General features: G+C 45.2%; 1 protein-coding gene across 1 annotated transcript in view; it reads left to right on the top strand.

Annotated features, from left to right (window-relative positions):
* LOC139464368 (tRNA endonuclease ANKZF1-like) overlaps positions 1 to 17539 on the top strand; it is a 29698-nt gene extending 12159 nt beyond the window's left edge. The window contains exons 9-16 of the mRNA XM_071245897.1: positions 138 to 353; positions 1026 to 1232; positions 1729 to 2443; positions 3195 to 3306; positions 3991 to 4089; positions 12721 to 12801; positions 13371 to 13441; positions 15582 to 17539. Coding sequence (XP_071101998.1) covers positions 138 to 353; positions 1026 to 1232; positions 1729 to 2443; positions 3195 to 3306; positions 3991 to 4089; positions 12721 to 12801; positions 13371 to 13441; positions 15582 to 15699 — 1619 coding nt within the window. The 3' untranslated portion in view covers positions 15700 to 17539. The remainder of the gene's footprint in view (positions 1 to 137; positions 354 to 1025; positions 1233 to 1728; positions 2444 to 3194; positions 3307 to 3990; positions 4090 to 12720; positions 12802 to 13370; positions 13442 to 15581) is intronic.
* The last annotated feature ends 1016 nt before the right edge of the window (positions 17540 to 18555 follow it).

Here is an 18555-nt window from a genome sequence, read left to right as displayed (position 1 = left end):
AGTGAGATCTTTACGCAGAGAGGTATCGTATCAGAGTAGAAAATCTGATTTTGATGATATTGGACTTTGGCGGGAAGTGTGTGGACGGAAGACAGGTTTTGTTCCAGACATATTTGTCTACGTTGCATTTGTTACAGGTGAGGAGGGCAATGTGAAAGATTTTCTACCAATGTCGCCATTGCGTCACTTTAGTCCTGAGACAGGGCGACTGGAAATTGTGTCTGAGGATTCGCTACGCCGATCTCCACGGAAACTGAAAGATAAAGATTTAAGCGTGTCCCCTCTAGCTGCCTCCCCTAAATTTGTTAGTGGCAGCCCAAGCAACAAACAGACGGGCAAGTTCATTCTCCCAGGTGGGTAGGGATAGGTTGTGATACTAAAAACATTTAGGCTTTTATATAGCAATACTTGTATTCACCATTGTGATTGAACAGAGGGTATGGATAGCCTACTTGTCAACGGCATTGCAGTTCACTGTTGCATCCCTTCTAACCAGCATAACCAAACTTGCTTTCCTGACCTTACCATCGTAGTAAGTTTTTTTGACAATTACTGTGATCACAACAATGATAATAATGTCATTGTCCACACCCTAAAGTATGCTCAAACATTATTACTCTGCTCAATGGTTAAGTGTGCTCTTGATTTTCATTCTCAGCTCCCTTGGGAGTATACAACTCTAGCTACCTGTTTGGCTCTAGATCGTTAACAGTCACATTACCTATCGGATATCCATTCATTGCTAGGTGAACAGGGGCATATTTCGAACAAAGTCACTTGCTTAAGGTGACACAACATGTGACCGTGCTGATTGCGTGTTTTCGTGACCCGATGTCATGTATCAGTACTCATGCTATCAATCACTGGTTTATCTGCTTGATTATTTGCAAACATTTCCTCACTCATTCCATACAAGCAAGTGGTTTTGTGGTCCCAGTCTTGATTACTTAACATGATAAATCTCAGACAATCACATGACTTTCATCGAAGCCTTCACTCACTGCTTTTCATTGTGTCTGAAACAGATCACTTGCTTTGTGAGGAAAACCAGCCCTCGTCGTCGGCAACGTCGACTGCGAGCGAGGCAGACCTTGTGGAGATGGAGGAGACTATTAGTACACTAGATCTGCAGCAGTTAGAGCAGACTGGGAAGAGGCCTCGCAGGAAGAAAAACAAACGGCAGCGGCGGCCATCTTTGAAACATCAAGTGGAACCAGAAGGTGATCTGTTTGGTGAGCAGACTCTTCGGACTATTGTCTTATCTTCAGAAATATACATAGAGTAAAATATAAATAATGTGATATTTTTTAAAAGTGGTCAGTTTTGTGGGATGATACTTTGGACATTTGGTGAGTCCAATAGCTGAGTTTAGATGGACTCGACTTCTTCCTCAGGGACTTGCGTAACCGATCAGGGGAGATAACTCTCATCTTAACTCACCTGTCGTGTGTTGCAGACACATTTTGACTTAGATTATGCTTAAAAAGAGACAAAATGTTGATTATGTGGAAATTGGGGATTCAAGTCTGATCAGGTTTCGAGACATGGTACTCGAGTCTGTGATTGTTATTATAGTGCGTCAAATTGTTTTTATGGACTTATGAAAATCTAAATAAATTTCAAACCCTGTGAAGCCATACTCCAAGTGGTGTTAAACGTTAATTCTCCACAGAAAATAAAACATTTCTGCTGCTGGTCTAAGTTAAGCTGTTTGTGTTTTACTCTCAGCTGAAGAAAGATACCACCTCCGCAACGCCTTGTACACCGCCTGCAAAGTCGGAGACAAGAGTGCACTCCGCAGTTTGTTGGCTATCTTCAACCACCCAGCAGCTTGTGTAGATAGTCCCCTGATTGACGACACTGCCCAGCAGGGGGGCCAGGGAGCACCTGTTGAGTCCGGGGAGGCAGAGGTCCTTCTGCCCTTGGGGGTAGACAAGGGGGAGGAAATATCCCAGGTCGATAAAGATGGTGGTGCAACACCAGAAGAAAAAGAAAACATTTCTGAATCTGTTTTTGAGACAGAAAATGTTGAGGATGAAAGTTTCCATCAAGGAGAGGGGGATTATGAAATCAAGGTGACAGATTGTGGAGACATTGATTCAGAGATTGTCAGTAACAATGGGCAGGAATACACAGGGAATGTTGATCCCTTGAAAGATGAGGATGAAATTTCAGAAATTGTGCATCATGACAGACATAAAAATGGCGAGACTTTGGAGAAAGAATCATCAGAGAAGATGACAAGCACGAAACCTGCAGGTCTTCCGGGTCTCACGCTGGGTCTGGCTCAACCTACCTTTGAGTTATCTCCCCTTTTTACAGTTGAAGTGTTGAACGAACCTTTTGGTGACAACAGCACGACGTTGCTCCACGTGGCCTCGAAGGGTGGCCATCCATCCCTGATCAGACTGTTGATGAAGGCGGGTGCCGATCCCGCAGTAAAGTGAGTCTCCTAGTCTCTCCAACCCGATGTCAGTACCTTTTACCGACTTACTCCTACATACAGTTTTACAAAATCAAAATCAAAATCAACCCATCCTACCTTCCCTATTTTGGGGGATGGGCTGAACAATTATTTTTCTTTGGGGTCTTAAACATCTGTCATATGCATGACAGTTGTACAGGCAGACTAGAGACAATGGAATTCACTCACTTCTAATGCCACACTTTTCCTTTTACTTGCTTTACAGATTTTTTACAGGTAAAAACCTGCCGGTAGTTGGGGGAAAAAATGTTGGCTGGTTTAAAAAAAAATGAAAATGGTTTATCCTGGTTTAGCCTGCAACACAGCTGTTGCTTTCAACAATGCAAACCTGATGAATTAAGCAGTAATACTGTTGTGCACCTATGCATCCTATCAATAATACTGTAAGGTCTGTAAGAGAGACCAGTTCATTTTTTGTACACAAAGCCATTCTACCATAAATGTTATGTGTTATTGGTTAAAGGCACAAGACTTTGCTGAGGACAATTGAGTTAATTAAGTTAAAATGCCATGAGAGCATAAGGTTTAGGCTGAATATACAGTTGAATCAGATCTTTAAACACAGTGCACTCAATGTTTCTCTAAGTCTGGTCTCGGTTGTACATTCTTTCTTTTTTACTTTTGAGATAAAATTCACATTCATGTTCCTTAAAACCATATGTTTTTCAGGTTTGTTTTATCTCTATATGAATATTTATTTCTCACTCAGAGACAAGTTTGGAAAAGTGCCTTACTCCGTTACGACCAGTAAGGAGACGAGGAATGAGTTCCGTAGATTTATGGGGGAGTTCCCAGAGAAGTTTGACTACAGCAAGGCTCAGGTAGGGGACAGTTCACATCATAGCTCACCTGGCTCAGGTAGGGGACAGTTTACATCATAGCTCACCTGGCTCAAGTAGGAGACAGTTTACATCATAGCTCACCTGGCTCAAGTAGGTCACGGTTTACATCATAGCTTACCTGGCTCAGGTAGGTGACAGTTTACATCCTAGCTCAAGTAGGTGACATCATAGCTCACCTGGTCAAGGTAGTTCATAGCTGACATCATAGCTCACCTGGTTCAGGTTGGTGACAGCTGACATCATAGCTCACCTGGTCCAGGTAGGTGACAGCTGACATCATAGCTCACCTGGTGCAAGTAGATGACACATTGACAGCTGACATCATAGGTCATCTAGCTGAGGTAGGTGACAGTTGACATCATAGCTCACCTGGTCAAAGTAATCCATTGCGTGACATCATAGCTCACCCGGTCCAATGTTGACTCCCCTACTTAAATTCTACTGAGGTATACAAAAATCCAATATTTGAATTTATTACTTTGCTGGCTTTTATTTCTGGTAATATCAGGCAAAATAAGAGTCTGACAATTATGATTTTTCTACCAGCCAATCAGATGCTCTTGATTACTGATTACAACAACTGGCCACCACACATGCTGGATCCTGATGTTCATAGTGGAAGTGTGGGCAATGTTTTGTTATGTGACTTCCTATTTCTCCCAGATCCCAAGTGCACTGACACCCGAGATGGAGGCAGAGAAGCGGGTCAAGGATGCCGAGAAGAAGAAACAGCAGAAGAAAGCCAAACAGGAACGCCTCAAGGTAGACCTTCCCAGACGGTTGTCATGGTGATGTAGTAGGTGTAACCCCTGCCGTTGTAGTTGTAGTAGTAGTAGTAGTAGTAGGGATTTGTATAGCACCTGTCGTGAGATAGTTATGACTACTCAAAATTTGCCTAGAAAAATAATGTTAATAAAAGTAATTACACACCAAGAAAAATAAAATATCCAGGAAACAGGAAGCAGTTTTATGGAGTACAGTAATTCTTTTTTAAGCTTTAGACTACTCACGAGGGAAAGAAGACATATTCAGGGCACTGTGTCATGTTACTGTGACAAGTCCCACATTACAGTATAAGGGTTGTAGAATATGGTTTTGTTGGTTGCAGGTTTCTCAGTGTGTCTCATTGCTGCACTCTGCTTTGTATTGGTGCAGCTCAGTATGGAACTACTGTTGCACTTTGTGCTGGCCAGTCTTTGTGTGGCCGAAGGTGTTGTAACTAACTCTACCACTCCAGCTCACCACAGCTCGCCACACCCCACAAGAGCCAACCCTGCACATCACGGCCCTCCCCAGCAGACCCAGTACGCTCATACTCCAATTCATGCCACACTCCACTACATCATCTGCCACCCACCCACTTCACCCACCCTCACTCTAGAATCACACTCCATACCACCAACCAACTACACTCTTCACCCCCACCCTCACTCTAGAATCACACTCCATACCACCAACCAACTACACTCTTCACACCCACCCTCACTCTACAATCACACACCATACCACCAACCAACTACACTCTTCACCCCCACCCTCACTCTAGAATCACACTCCATACCACCAACCAACTACACTCTTCACACCCACCCTCACTCTAGAATCACACTCCATACCACCAACCAACTACACTCTTCACACCTACCCACTACAATCACACACCATACCACCAACCAACTACACTCTTCACACCCACCCTCACTCTACAATCACACTCCATACCACCAACCAACTACACTCTTCACACCCACCCTCACTCTACTATCACACTCCATACCACCAACCAACTACACTCTTCACACCCACCCTCACTCTACAATCACACTCCATACCACCAACCAACTACACTCTTCACACCCACCCTCACTCTAGAATCACACACCATACCACCAACCAACTACACTCTTCACACCCACCCACTACAATCACACTCCATACCACCAACCAACTACACTCTTCACACCCACCCTCACTCTACAATCACACTCCATACCACCAACCAACTACACTCTTCACACCCACCCACTACAATCACACTCCATACCACCAACCAACTACACTTTTCACACCCACCCTCACTCTACAATCACACACCATACCACCAACCAACTACACTCTTCACCCCCACCCTCACTCTAGAATCACACTCCATACCACCAACCAACTACACTCTTCACACCCACCCTCACTCTAGAATCACACTCCATACCACCAACCAACTACACTCTTCACACCCACCCACTACAATCACACACCATACCGCCAACCAACTACACTCTTCACACCCACCCACTACAATCACACTCCATACCACCAACCAACTACACTCTTCACACCCACCCTCACTCTACAATCACACTCCATACCACCAACCAACTACACTCTTCACACCTACCCTCACTCTAGAATCACACTCCATACCACCAACCAACTACACTCTTCACTCCCACCCTCACTCTAGAATCACACTCCATACCACCAACCAACTACACTCTTCACTCCCACCCTCACTCTAGAATCACACACCATACCACCAACCAACTACACTCTTCACTCCCACCCTCACTCTAGAATCACACTCCATACCACCAACCAACTACGCTCTTCACTCCCACCCTCACTCTAGAATCACACTCCATACCACCAACCAACTACACTCTTCACTCCCACCCTCACTCTAGAATCACACACCATACCGCCAACCAACTACACTCTTCACTCCCACCCTCACTCTACAATCACACTCCATACCACCAACCAACTACACTCTTCACACCCACCCTCACTCTACAATCACACACCATACCACCAACCAACTACACTCTTCACTCCCACCCTCACTCTAGAATCACACACCATACCGCCAACCAACTACACTCTTCACTCCCACCCTCACTCTACAATCACACTCCATACCACCAACCAACTACACTCTTCACTCCCACCCTCACTCTACAATCACACACCATACCACCAACCAACTACACTCTTCACACCTACCCACTACAATCACACACCATACCACCAACCAACTACACTCTTCACACCCACCCTCACTCTAGAATCACACACCATACCACCAACCAACTACACTCTTCACACCCACCCTCACTCTACAATCACACTCCATACCACCAACCAACTACACTCTTCACACCCACCCTCACTCTACAATCACACTCCATACCACCAACCAACTACACTCTTCACACCCACCCTCACTCTACAATCACACTCCATACCACCAACCAACTACACTCTTCACACCTACCCTCACTCTAGAATCACACACCATACCGCCAACCAACTACACTCTTCACACCTACCCTCACTCTAGAATCACACACCATACCGCCAACCAACTACACTCTTCACACCCACCCTCACTCTAGAATCACACTCCATACCACCAACCAACTACACTCTTCACACCTACCCACTACAATCACACTCCATACCGCCAACCAACTACACTCTTCACACCTACCCTCACTCTAGAATCACACACCATACCGCCAACCAACTACACTCTTCACACCTACCCTCACTCTACAATCACACTCCATACCGCCAACCAACTACACTCTTCACACCTACCCTCACTCTAGAATCACACACCATACCGCCAACCAACTACACTCTTCACACCTACCCTCACTCTACAATCACACACCATACCGCCAACCAACTACACTCTTCACACCCACCCTCACTCTACAATCACACACCATACCACCAACCAACTACACTCTTCACACCCACCCTCACTCTACAATCACACACCATACCACCAACCAACTACACTCTTCACACCTACCCACTACAATCACACACCATACCGCCAACCAACTACACTCTTCACACCCACCCTCACTCTACAATCACACTCCATACCGCCAACCAACTACACTCTTCACACCCACCCTCACTCTACAATCACACACCATACCACCAACCAACTACACTCTTCACACCCACCCTCACTCTACCATCACACACTATACCACCAACCAACTACACTCTTCACACCCACCCTCACTCTACAATCACACACCATACCACCAACCAACTACACTCTTCACACCCACCCTCACTCTACCATCACACACTATACCACCAACCAACTACACTCTTCACTCCCACCCTCACTCTACAATCACACACCATACCACCAACCAACTACACTCTTCACACCCACCCTCACTCTACAATCACACACCATACCGTCAACCAACTACACTCTTCACACCCACCCTCACTCTACAATCACACACCATACCACCAACCAACTACACTCTTCACACCTACCCACTACAATCACACACCATACCGCCAACCAACTACACTCTTCACTCCCACCCTCACTCTACAATCACACTCCATACCGCCAACCAACTACACTCTTCACACCCACCCTCACTCTACAATCACACACCATACCACCAACCAACTACACTCTTCACACCCACCCTCACTCTACAATCACACTCCATACCGCCAACCAACTACACTCTTCACACCCACCCTCACTCTACAATCACAACCCATACCGCCAACCAACTACACTCTTCACACCCACCCTCACTCTACAATCACACTCCATACCGCCAACCAACTACACTCTTCACACCCACCCTCACTCTAGAATCACACTCCATACCACCAACCAACTACACTCTTCACACCCACCCTCACTCTACAATCACACTCCATACCGCCAACCAACTACACTCTTCACTCCCACCCTCACTCTAGAATCACACACCATACCACCAACCAACTACACTCTTCACACCCACCCTCACTCTACAATCACACACCATACCGCCAACCAACTACACTCTTCACTCCCACCCTCACTCTACAATCACACACCATACCACCAACCAACTACACTCTTCACACCCACCCTCACTCTACAATCACACACCATACCGCCAACCAACTACACTCTTCACACCCACCCTCACTCTACAATCACACACCATACCGCCAACCAACTACACTCTTCACACCCACCCTCACTCTACAATCACACACCATACCGCCAACCAACTACACTCTTCACTCCCACCCTCACTCTACAATCACACACCATACCGCCAACCAACTACACTCTTCACTCCCACCCTCACTCTACAATCACACACCATAGCACCAACCAACTACACTCTTCACACCCACCCTCACTCTACAATCACACACCATAGCACCAACCAACTACACTCTTCACTCCCACTCTCACTCTACCATCACACTCCATACCACCAACCAACTACACTCTTCACACCCACCCTCACTCTACAATCACACACCATACCGCCAACCAACTACACTCTTCACTCCCACCCTCACTCTACAATCACACACCATACCGCCAACCAACTACACTCTTCACTCCCACCCTCACTCTACAATCACACACCATACCGCCAACCAACTACACTCTTCACTCCCACCCTCACTCTACAATCACACACCATAGCACCAACCAACTACACTCTTCACACCCACCCTCACTCTACAATCACACACCATAGCACCAACCAACTACACTCTTCACTCCCACCCTCACTCTACCATCACAATCCATACCACCAACCAACTACACTCTTCACTCCCACCCTCACTCTACAATCACACTCCATACCACCAACCAACTACACTCTTCACACCCACCCTCACTCTACAATCACACACCATACCACCAACCAACTACACTCTTCACACCCACCCTCACTCTACAATCACACACCATACCACCAACCAACTACACTCTTCACACCTACCCACTACAATCACACACCATACCGCCAACCAACTACACTCTTCACACCCACCCTCACTCTACAATCACACTCCATACCGCCAACCAACTACACTCTTCACACCCACCCTCACTCTACAATCACACACCATACCACCAACCAACTACACTCTTCACACCCACCCTCACTCTACCATCACACACTATACCACCAACCAACTACACTCTTCACACCCACCCTCACTCTACAATCACACACCATACCACCAACCAACTACACTCTTCACTCCCACCCTCACTCTACCATCACACACTATACCACCAACCAACTACACTCTTCACACCCACCCTCACTCTACAATCACACACCATACCACCAACCAACTACACTCTTCACACCCACCCTCACTCTACCATCACACACTATACCACCAACCAACTACACTCTTCACTCCCACCCTCACTCTACAATCACACACCATACCACCAACCAACTACACTCTTCACACCCACCCTCACTCTACAATCACACACCATACCGTCAACCAACTACACTCTTCACACCCACCCTCACTCTACAATCACACACCATACCACCAACCAACTACACTCTTCACACCTACCCACTACAATCACACACCATACCGCCAACCAACTACACTCTTCACTCCCACCCTCACTCTACAATCACACTCCATACCGCCAACCAACTACACTCTTCACACCCACCCTCACTCTACAATCACACACCATACCACCAACCAACTACACTCTTCACACCCACCCTCACTCTACAATCACACTCCATACCGCCAACCAACTACACTCTTCACACCCACCCTCACTCTACAATCACAACCCATACCGCCAACCAACTACACTCTTCACACCCACCCTCACTCTACAATCACACTCCATACCGCCAACCAACTACACTCTTCACACCCACCCTCACTCTAGAATCACACTCCATACCACCAACCAACTACACTCTTCACACCCACCCTCACTCTACAATCACACTCCATACCGCCAACCAACTACACTCTTCACTCCCACCCTCACTCTAGAATCACACACCATACCACCAACCAACTACACTCTTCACACCCACCCTCACTCTACAATCACACACCATACCGCCAACCAACTACACTCTTCACTCCCACCCTCACTCTACAATCACACACCATACCACCAACCAACTACACTCTTCACACCCACCCTCACTCTACAATCACACACCATACCGCCAACCAACTACACTCTTCACACCCACCCTCACTCTACAATCACACACCATACCGCCAACCAACTACACTCTTCACACCCACCCTCACTCTACAATCACACACCATACCGCCAACCAACTACACTCTTCACTCCCACCCTCACTCTACAATCACACACCATACCGCCAACCAACTACACTCTTCACTCCCACCCTCACTCTACAATCACACACCATAGCACCAACCAACTACACTCTTCACACCCACCCTCACTCTACAATCACACACCATAGCACCAACCAACTACACTCTTCACTCCCACTCTCACTCTACCATCACACTCCATACCACCAACCAACTACACTCTTCACACCCACCCTCACTCTACAATCACACACCATACCGCCAACCAACTACACTCTTCACTCCCACCCTCACTCTACAATCACACACCATACCGCCAACCAACTACACTCTTCACTCCCACCCTCACTCTACAATCACACACCATACCGCCAACCAACTACACTCTTCACTCCCACCCTCACTCTACAATCACACACCATAGCACCAACCAACTACACTCTTCACACCCACCCTCACTCTACAATCACACACCATAGCACCAACCAACTACACTCTTCACTCCCACCCTCACTCTACCATCACAATCCATACCACCAACCAACTACACTCTTCACTCCCACCCTCACTCTACAATCACACTCCATACCACCAACCAACTACACTCTTCACACCCACCCTCACTCTACAATCACACACCATACCGCCAACCAACTACACTCTTCACACCCACCCTCACTCTACAATCACACACCATACCGCCAACCAACTACACTCTTCACTCCCACCCTCACTCTACAATCACACACCATACCGCCAACCAACTACACTCTTCACACCCACCCTCACTCTAGAATCACACTCCATACCACCAACCAACTACACTCTTCACACCTACCCACTACAATCACACACCATAACAACCACACCCACCCACTACATCCAGCCACACCCACCCACTACAACCACACCCACCCACTACATCCAGTCACACCCACCCACTACAACCACACCCACCCACTACAACCACACCCACTCATTACAACCACACACCCTATTACACCACCACACCCACCCACTACACCCAGCCACGCCCACACACTACAACCACACCCACACACTACAACCACGCCCACACACTACAACCACACCCACCCACACACTACACCCAGCCACGCCCACACACTACAACCACACCCACACACTACTCCACACCCACCCACTACAACCACACACCAGACCAACCTATTACACCATCACACCTACAAACTACACCCAGGCACACCCACACACTACAATCACACATCACACCCACACACTACACTACACCACACCCACACACTACAACCACACACCACACCAACCTATTACACCATCACACCCACACACTACAACCACACACCACACCAACCTATTACACCATCACACCCACACACTACAATCACACATCACACCCACACACTACACCTTCACTACTCCACACTGACCCACTACACCCACACACTAAAACAACACCCACCCACTACAACACACCACACCAACCTATTACACCATCACACCCACCCACTACACCCAGGCACACCCACACACTACAATCACACATCACACCCACACACTACACCACACCCACCCATTACAACCACACACCACACCAACCTATTACACCATCACACCCACCCATCACACCCACAAACTACACCCAGCCACACCCATACACTACACCTTCACTACCACACTGACCCACTACACCCACACACTAAAACAACACCCACCCACTACACCACACCCACCCACTACAATCACACACCACACCCACCCACTACACCCAGCCACACCCACCCACCCCATCAATATCAACTAACCACTGGTATATCGGGCCTGGACTGAATTATTTAAAGGCTGCCATGATGTAACTGGAATATTGCTGACAGTGGGATTACACAACACACAAATAAAACTGGCCTGTTGAAACTCTCTACCCCTTGTACTCAATCACTCACTTGTTAAGATACTCCAACTCCAAAAGCTACCAACCACCATCTTTTTGGCGCTAATCAGGGCGGTGGGGTAGCCTAGTGGTTACTGCCTTTACCTGGGTTTGAGTCCCCTCATGGGTACAATGTGTGAAGCCCATTCCCTGTGTCCCCTGCTGTGCTGTTGCTGGAATATTGCTGAAAGCAACGTGAAACCCAACTCACTCACTGGTGCCAATCACAAGTGGAAATCTCATCAACATTTATTTATTTTGAAATCTTATTCAGTGCAGACATCTATGTGGATGTGTTTACCTGACATCTGTGTTTCTTCCAGGAGAAGAAGGTGGAGATGGCTAAGACGAGAGCGGAGGAGGAAGAGAAGAAGAGATACCTGTCTCTCTCGGATCGGGAGAAGGTGAACATCACATACACATCAACCCCAGTGAAGACCCGGGGTAGAAGTGGTCTCCAGCAACCCATGCTTGTCACCCCACCTGAAGATCCGGGTTAGAATTGGTCCTCAGCAACTATGCTTGTCGTAAGAGGCGACTATCGGCATTGGGTGGCCAGGTTCGCTCACTTGGGTGATTCATGTCATCCATTGTCTGGCCCAGACGCAATCATTTACAGATTGCTGTCAAATAACTGGAATATTGCTGAGTGCATCGTTAAACAACAACAAACAACAGAACAACAAATAAAATAACCTACACATCAACAATTATATATTTGTGTTCGTGATGGTCTTCTAATTGCTAAGATAAAAATTTCCGAATTGGGGTGGTTAGGAAATAAAGCCAGATCGCTAAAGAAAGCTCACATCTGATTTGCTCAGATCTTGATGGAGAGAGGTATCGTATCTGAGTAACAGATCTGATTTTAATGAGATTGGTCCCCATCTGTACTCTGTGTGCCTAGTGTGTACTTTATGAACTTGCTAATGTTGGACCATGGAGATAATGGTAACTGATGTCCTTTTTCCAGCGAGCACTGGCAGCCGAGAGACGGATCTTGCAGCAACAGGAAGTACAGGGAACAGCGCCATCTGTACTCAGGTAACCATAGAAACACTTGTCTCTCATTACCCTTGAGTTCAGTCCAGCTGTGTTTTGTTAGACCGGAACCAGCCAAGCAGGCCAGGCAAACACATCAAGTATCACTGGTTTATGTAGAACTTGCAGAGAATATCTTGGTGACTCCACTGTAGCAATCTTCACCATGTTACAGCATCCTGACCTGATATGTCGACTAACGGGATCGGGTGGTCAGGCTCGCTGACTTGGTTGATGCATGTCATCGGATCCAAACTGCATAAATTAGTGCTCATGATGTCAATCACTGAATAACGGGATCGGGTGGTCAGGCTTGCTGACATGGTTGATGCATGTCATCGATCCCAAATGCGTGGATCGATGCTTATGATATTAATCACTGGATTGTCTGGTCCAGACTCGATTATTTACAGACCGCCGTCATATAGCTGGAATATTGCTGGGTGTGGCGTTAAACAACAAACAAACAAACTTATCAGTCAGACTACATTCAACTGCATAGTAGTGGTGGAACAAAACAGTGATTGTATCCCGATACGAGGCCCAAGATACATTACATAGATTTACAACCACTTTATCGCGATACACAGATTTTCTAGTATTTCCTGGTTGGCTATGAATAGCATAACAGTCACAGTGCCCTCTACCCTCTATGTTTCCATCTTCCCAAGGCAAGGGAGTTAATTGACTGTAAAAGTCCAGTTTCCACCCTTTCAAAACTAAGCTGAAATCTGTGAGCTCGATTGTAGTGCCACCAGTGGCTATTACGGGTTATGTCCCTTCTATGTCCCGCCTATTGACCAAACAGATTCCACCTCTAATATCACCACCATTTGCTTCAAACAAAATGGTGGTGCCTCGTCAAGGTGATCTGACGGATAATGAAAAATTGTTTTTCTAATATAAAGGGTCTAACTTCGCGAAGTGCATCCAGTCACATGAGCACCTTGATTAAAAACCTGAAAACATTTGGAAAATATCTGTTAATGCCGCGTTGGCGGTACACTTGCTTTGCAAATCTTGCTATCGAGCGAAATCTGCACGGCAGTTTACAAACCAGATGTCGATTTCATTACGCGGTTTTGATTTGACTATGCATAAACTCGTTAGTCCAGCCAAAATATAACTACATAATTGCAGCCTAGTTCAGCAAGGGTGGAAACTGGACTTGAACAGTCTCTTATAAAAATATGTTTATCTTGCATTGTTTTTTTCTGCGATGACTGATCGCGTATGTAACTCCAGCACATGTCGCCATTTTGTGTTTACACGGTGCAACACCAAATTGGTGCCCGTAAAATAAAATTCATTTATGAAGTAATAACATAAGAACATATTTCAAGTTACGAGCCATTTATTAACGCACACCCATTTTTCTTAATTTAATGTGACGGCTTCGCTTTCCTCCATTTCCTAACCATCGATTTATTCACTGAAAACTCACGTGAAGCAGCACTGTTGTTTGCTCTTTCAGCAAAGGAAACCACCTTAAGCTTGAAAGCACCGTCGTAAGCGAATTGGTACAAATAAAAGTACTGTATCGGGATATGTAGTGTATCACGACCCCACCATATCATTACACCTCAGCTGCGTAGCCAAACACTTTATTATTCAATGATTTAAAGTTACCAGGATTACATTGGGGCCCCCATGGGGATTCCAGGTTAGAATAGGTTTGTAGCAACCTATGCTGGTTGTAAGAGGTGACCAAATGGATCGGACGGTCAAACTTGGCGACTTGTTTGACTGCGTATCATTCAGCCCCGATGACATGGATTATGCGCACGATCACTGGATTGTCTGGTCCAGGCTCAATTATTTACTGGCTTCTGTCATATTGCTGGAATTGTACTGAGTGACAGTCAAAGTGATTGATATCATGAGCATCGTCCTATGCAATCGGGATACGATGACATGCGTCAACCAAGTCATCAAGTCTGACCACCCGATTCTGTTAGTTGCCTCTTATGACAAGCATGGGGTGCTGAAGACCAATTCTTACCCGGATCTTCACGGAGACTTCAATAGTGGGGCAGTTCAGCATTGTAAAGTTTGATTCTCCATTTCGATCCATGTAAATTTTCGCCAAATATATCGCAGTTATTTCTGAGGTGTCATAAGTTCACTCTATTTTCTGTTGCAGTCGCTGCTGGCAGTGTGGGACTGACACCACTGGAAAGGTTCCCTTTGAATACAAAGACTACAAATTTTGTTCCCCTAAATGTTTACAACTACATCGTAAAAGCTGTGCTAAATCTTAACCCAAGCTGTTTCTAGACATTGTTTGTACCTTCATCAGTGATGAACCAGAGATTCTTTCAGTATCTTACCATGTGAAAACTTGTTTGTTTTTTGTTCATTAGTAGCAGATAAATCTGGAAGTTGAAATTTAATGAATAGTATTTTTGACCACCTACATTGAATTTTAGGCCGAAAGTTTTGTAAACCAACTAATTAAAAGTAAAAGGCCTAATGGAGATGTGCAGAAGACCTGACAGGCCTTGGTACGTCACTGATGGATTAAATTATTGAAGTCTCAAGTCTTCCTCTCTGTAAATTAATTAATGTTTATTCATTCCACTTGAGTTAGTGAAACACTGTTTCTTCTTTCTCCATTGTCATGGACGGATACAGAGGGGGGGTGCGCACCCCCCCCTTTTTATTTCGAAAAAAATCTTTATTTCTGTATAAATTACCACCAAAGACAATAAATAGATCTTAATTGTGCACCCCCCCTTTTCAAAAAAGCTGTATCCGCCCATGATTGTGATATAATTACGGATACATTGTGACTGTTTTGGCAGACATGTTCTCTGAGCTTGTCCTAGTTAAAGGCTTAGCATTTGCTAGAGATGAAGATAATTTAAAGTTTTGTTTAAGTTAAAACTTTGGGTTTATTTGCATCTTTCATAAAGCTGCAGTGGAATACATGATGGAAAAGAAGTGTTCTTATTCACGCGTTATTTTTTTATCGACCTACTTTTCAACAACTCAGGCCATTGGGAACGTAAGATTGGTGGTTCAATCCCCTGGCTGCCCTGTGCCCAAACAGATGGTTTGTGTTGTTACCCTGGTGTCGGCAATTATGAGATGAAACAAGGACTGGTCGACTCAGTCTGTATAATGTGTCTGAGTGGGTATTAGTCTGGACTAGTACAAGCAGCCACACACACACATGAATGCACGTCGCTATGCAAGTGAAATAATCTTGACCGGGCTGCTACATCCCATTTCCCCTCACCTCACCTACTCAGACTTCTGTTTGACCGGTCAACCATGAACTGGAATGGACATGATGAAATTTGCAAGGAAAAGACAAAACAGAGTTTACTTCCACGATTTCGTTGACTCTTCTATGGGTTTGGGCAGCTGGAGACTAAATGTTTTGAGGAGAGCTGTTATATGATATGTTGTTTGAAGTCATACCATATATAGTCATATTATTGTCAGTATGCAGTGTACTAAGTACCATGTAATGTCAGACCAGTGTGTTAAATACATGAAGTCTCGAAATATTTTCTGGCCGGGTGTGCTGGCTAGCCTCAAAAGTTACTTGCTAGTTTCAAATTTCATTAGCTTTGTTAAGCTACAGCTTACATTTCCAGAAATATGATTCTGTGAAGGTATCAACGAAATAAACCCAAATTGCAAATCATGAGTCAAATATTGTAAAGGGGGGTAACTCGCAACCTCACAACCTCAATTTTTTATTTTTGATGATCGTATTGATCTACCGAAACAGGACCTTTTTTTGGTTTAACTAAGAGATGTGCATAAAAAATACTGTTCCAGTTTCAGTAGCCAGGCTAGGGACATTTCAGAATCTTTAGCCCAGCCAAAATTTTGCTAGCCACAGGCTACTGGGTAGGTCGCAATTTCGCACACTGCATCCAACCAATAATTAATTATTTTGTTTATAGATGTTTATGCCAGAGATGTTCAGGCAGGAGGCAAAACAATAGATAAAGAGTGACAAGCAAATTCTGTATACAAGTAATACTATTGGTCGGATGTTTGAGTGCATTCCATTGGTCAGATGTTTGAGTGCATTCTATTGGTCGGATGTTTGAGTACATTCTATTAGTCAGATGTTTGAGTGCATTCTATTGGTCAGATGTTTGAGTGCATTCTATTGGTCGGATGTTTGAGTACATTCTATTAGTCAGATGTTTGAGTGCATTCTATTGGTCAGATGTTTGAGTACAATAATGTGATAACCCCCCCCCCCCCCCCAATCAGATGGCTTCCCTACGCACTGTGTTGTCATGGGCATTCCAGGTATCAAGCATTTAGTATGATTGTGTTTCATTACAAATAATGTATGTGTGTGTCTGTATGTGTATGTGAAGGTGTGTGTCTGTGTGAGAATGTGTGTGTGGCAGTAAGAATTGAGTGTGTGAGTGTGTGTCTGTGTGAGGATGTGAGTGTGTGTGTCATGAGTGTGTGTGTCTGTGTGTGTGGAGGATGGTCATTAATTAGCATATTTCCTCAACAATCCAACAGAGAGACGATGTCATTGGACCAATTTAACATCTTCCTTTATGGACAATATTTGTCAATGTTCCAAAGGGCATGAGGCAAAGTAATATTTGCCAGAGTTGATTTTGAAATAAATATCAAATCATAAGTTAAAAATCATACCCCAAGAAGATGTTCACTAAACATATTTTCATTCAAACCGTTATTTTCTTTTCCTTTCTGTATTTTCAACATTGTTTTGAATTTTATTTTATATCATTATTTTTAGAAACACAAAAATGAAAATGTTGAGCTTGATTATAATACATGTATGTCAACAGTTTGTCTGTTTTCAAGATATTGTTTGTAAACATTGTACCTTGTGCCAAATGTGACGTTCACACCCCAGGATGCTTTAGTGCTCATCATTTGTTGATGTTCTGTGCTGATGTTCTGTGCTGATGTTCTGTGTTGGTGTTCTGGATATGTTAACATAGAAGGCAAAAAGCAGTATGTGTGTTTCCTGTTCGTGACGGGGGCACGGGTGGCCCAGTCGTCTAAGGCGCTGCGATTCGCTGTGCATAGTTGCTTGATTGCGTGTCATTGTACATAATCTGGCATTGGGGGGCACTGGTGGCCAGTCGTCTAAGGCGCCGCGA

Source organism: Haliotis cracherodii, unplaced genomic scaffold (genome assembly GCF_022045235.1).
Source record: "Haliotis cracherodii isolate W230 unplaced genomic scaffold, xgHalCrac1.p SCAF_17, whole genome shotgun sequence".
NCBI classification, from domain to species: domain Eukaryota; kingdom Metazoa; phylum Mollusca; class Gastropoda; order Lepetellida; family Haliotidae; genus Haliotis; species Haliotis cracherodii.
This window is presented reverse-complemented; position numbering and strand designations above follow the sequence as displayed.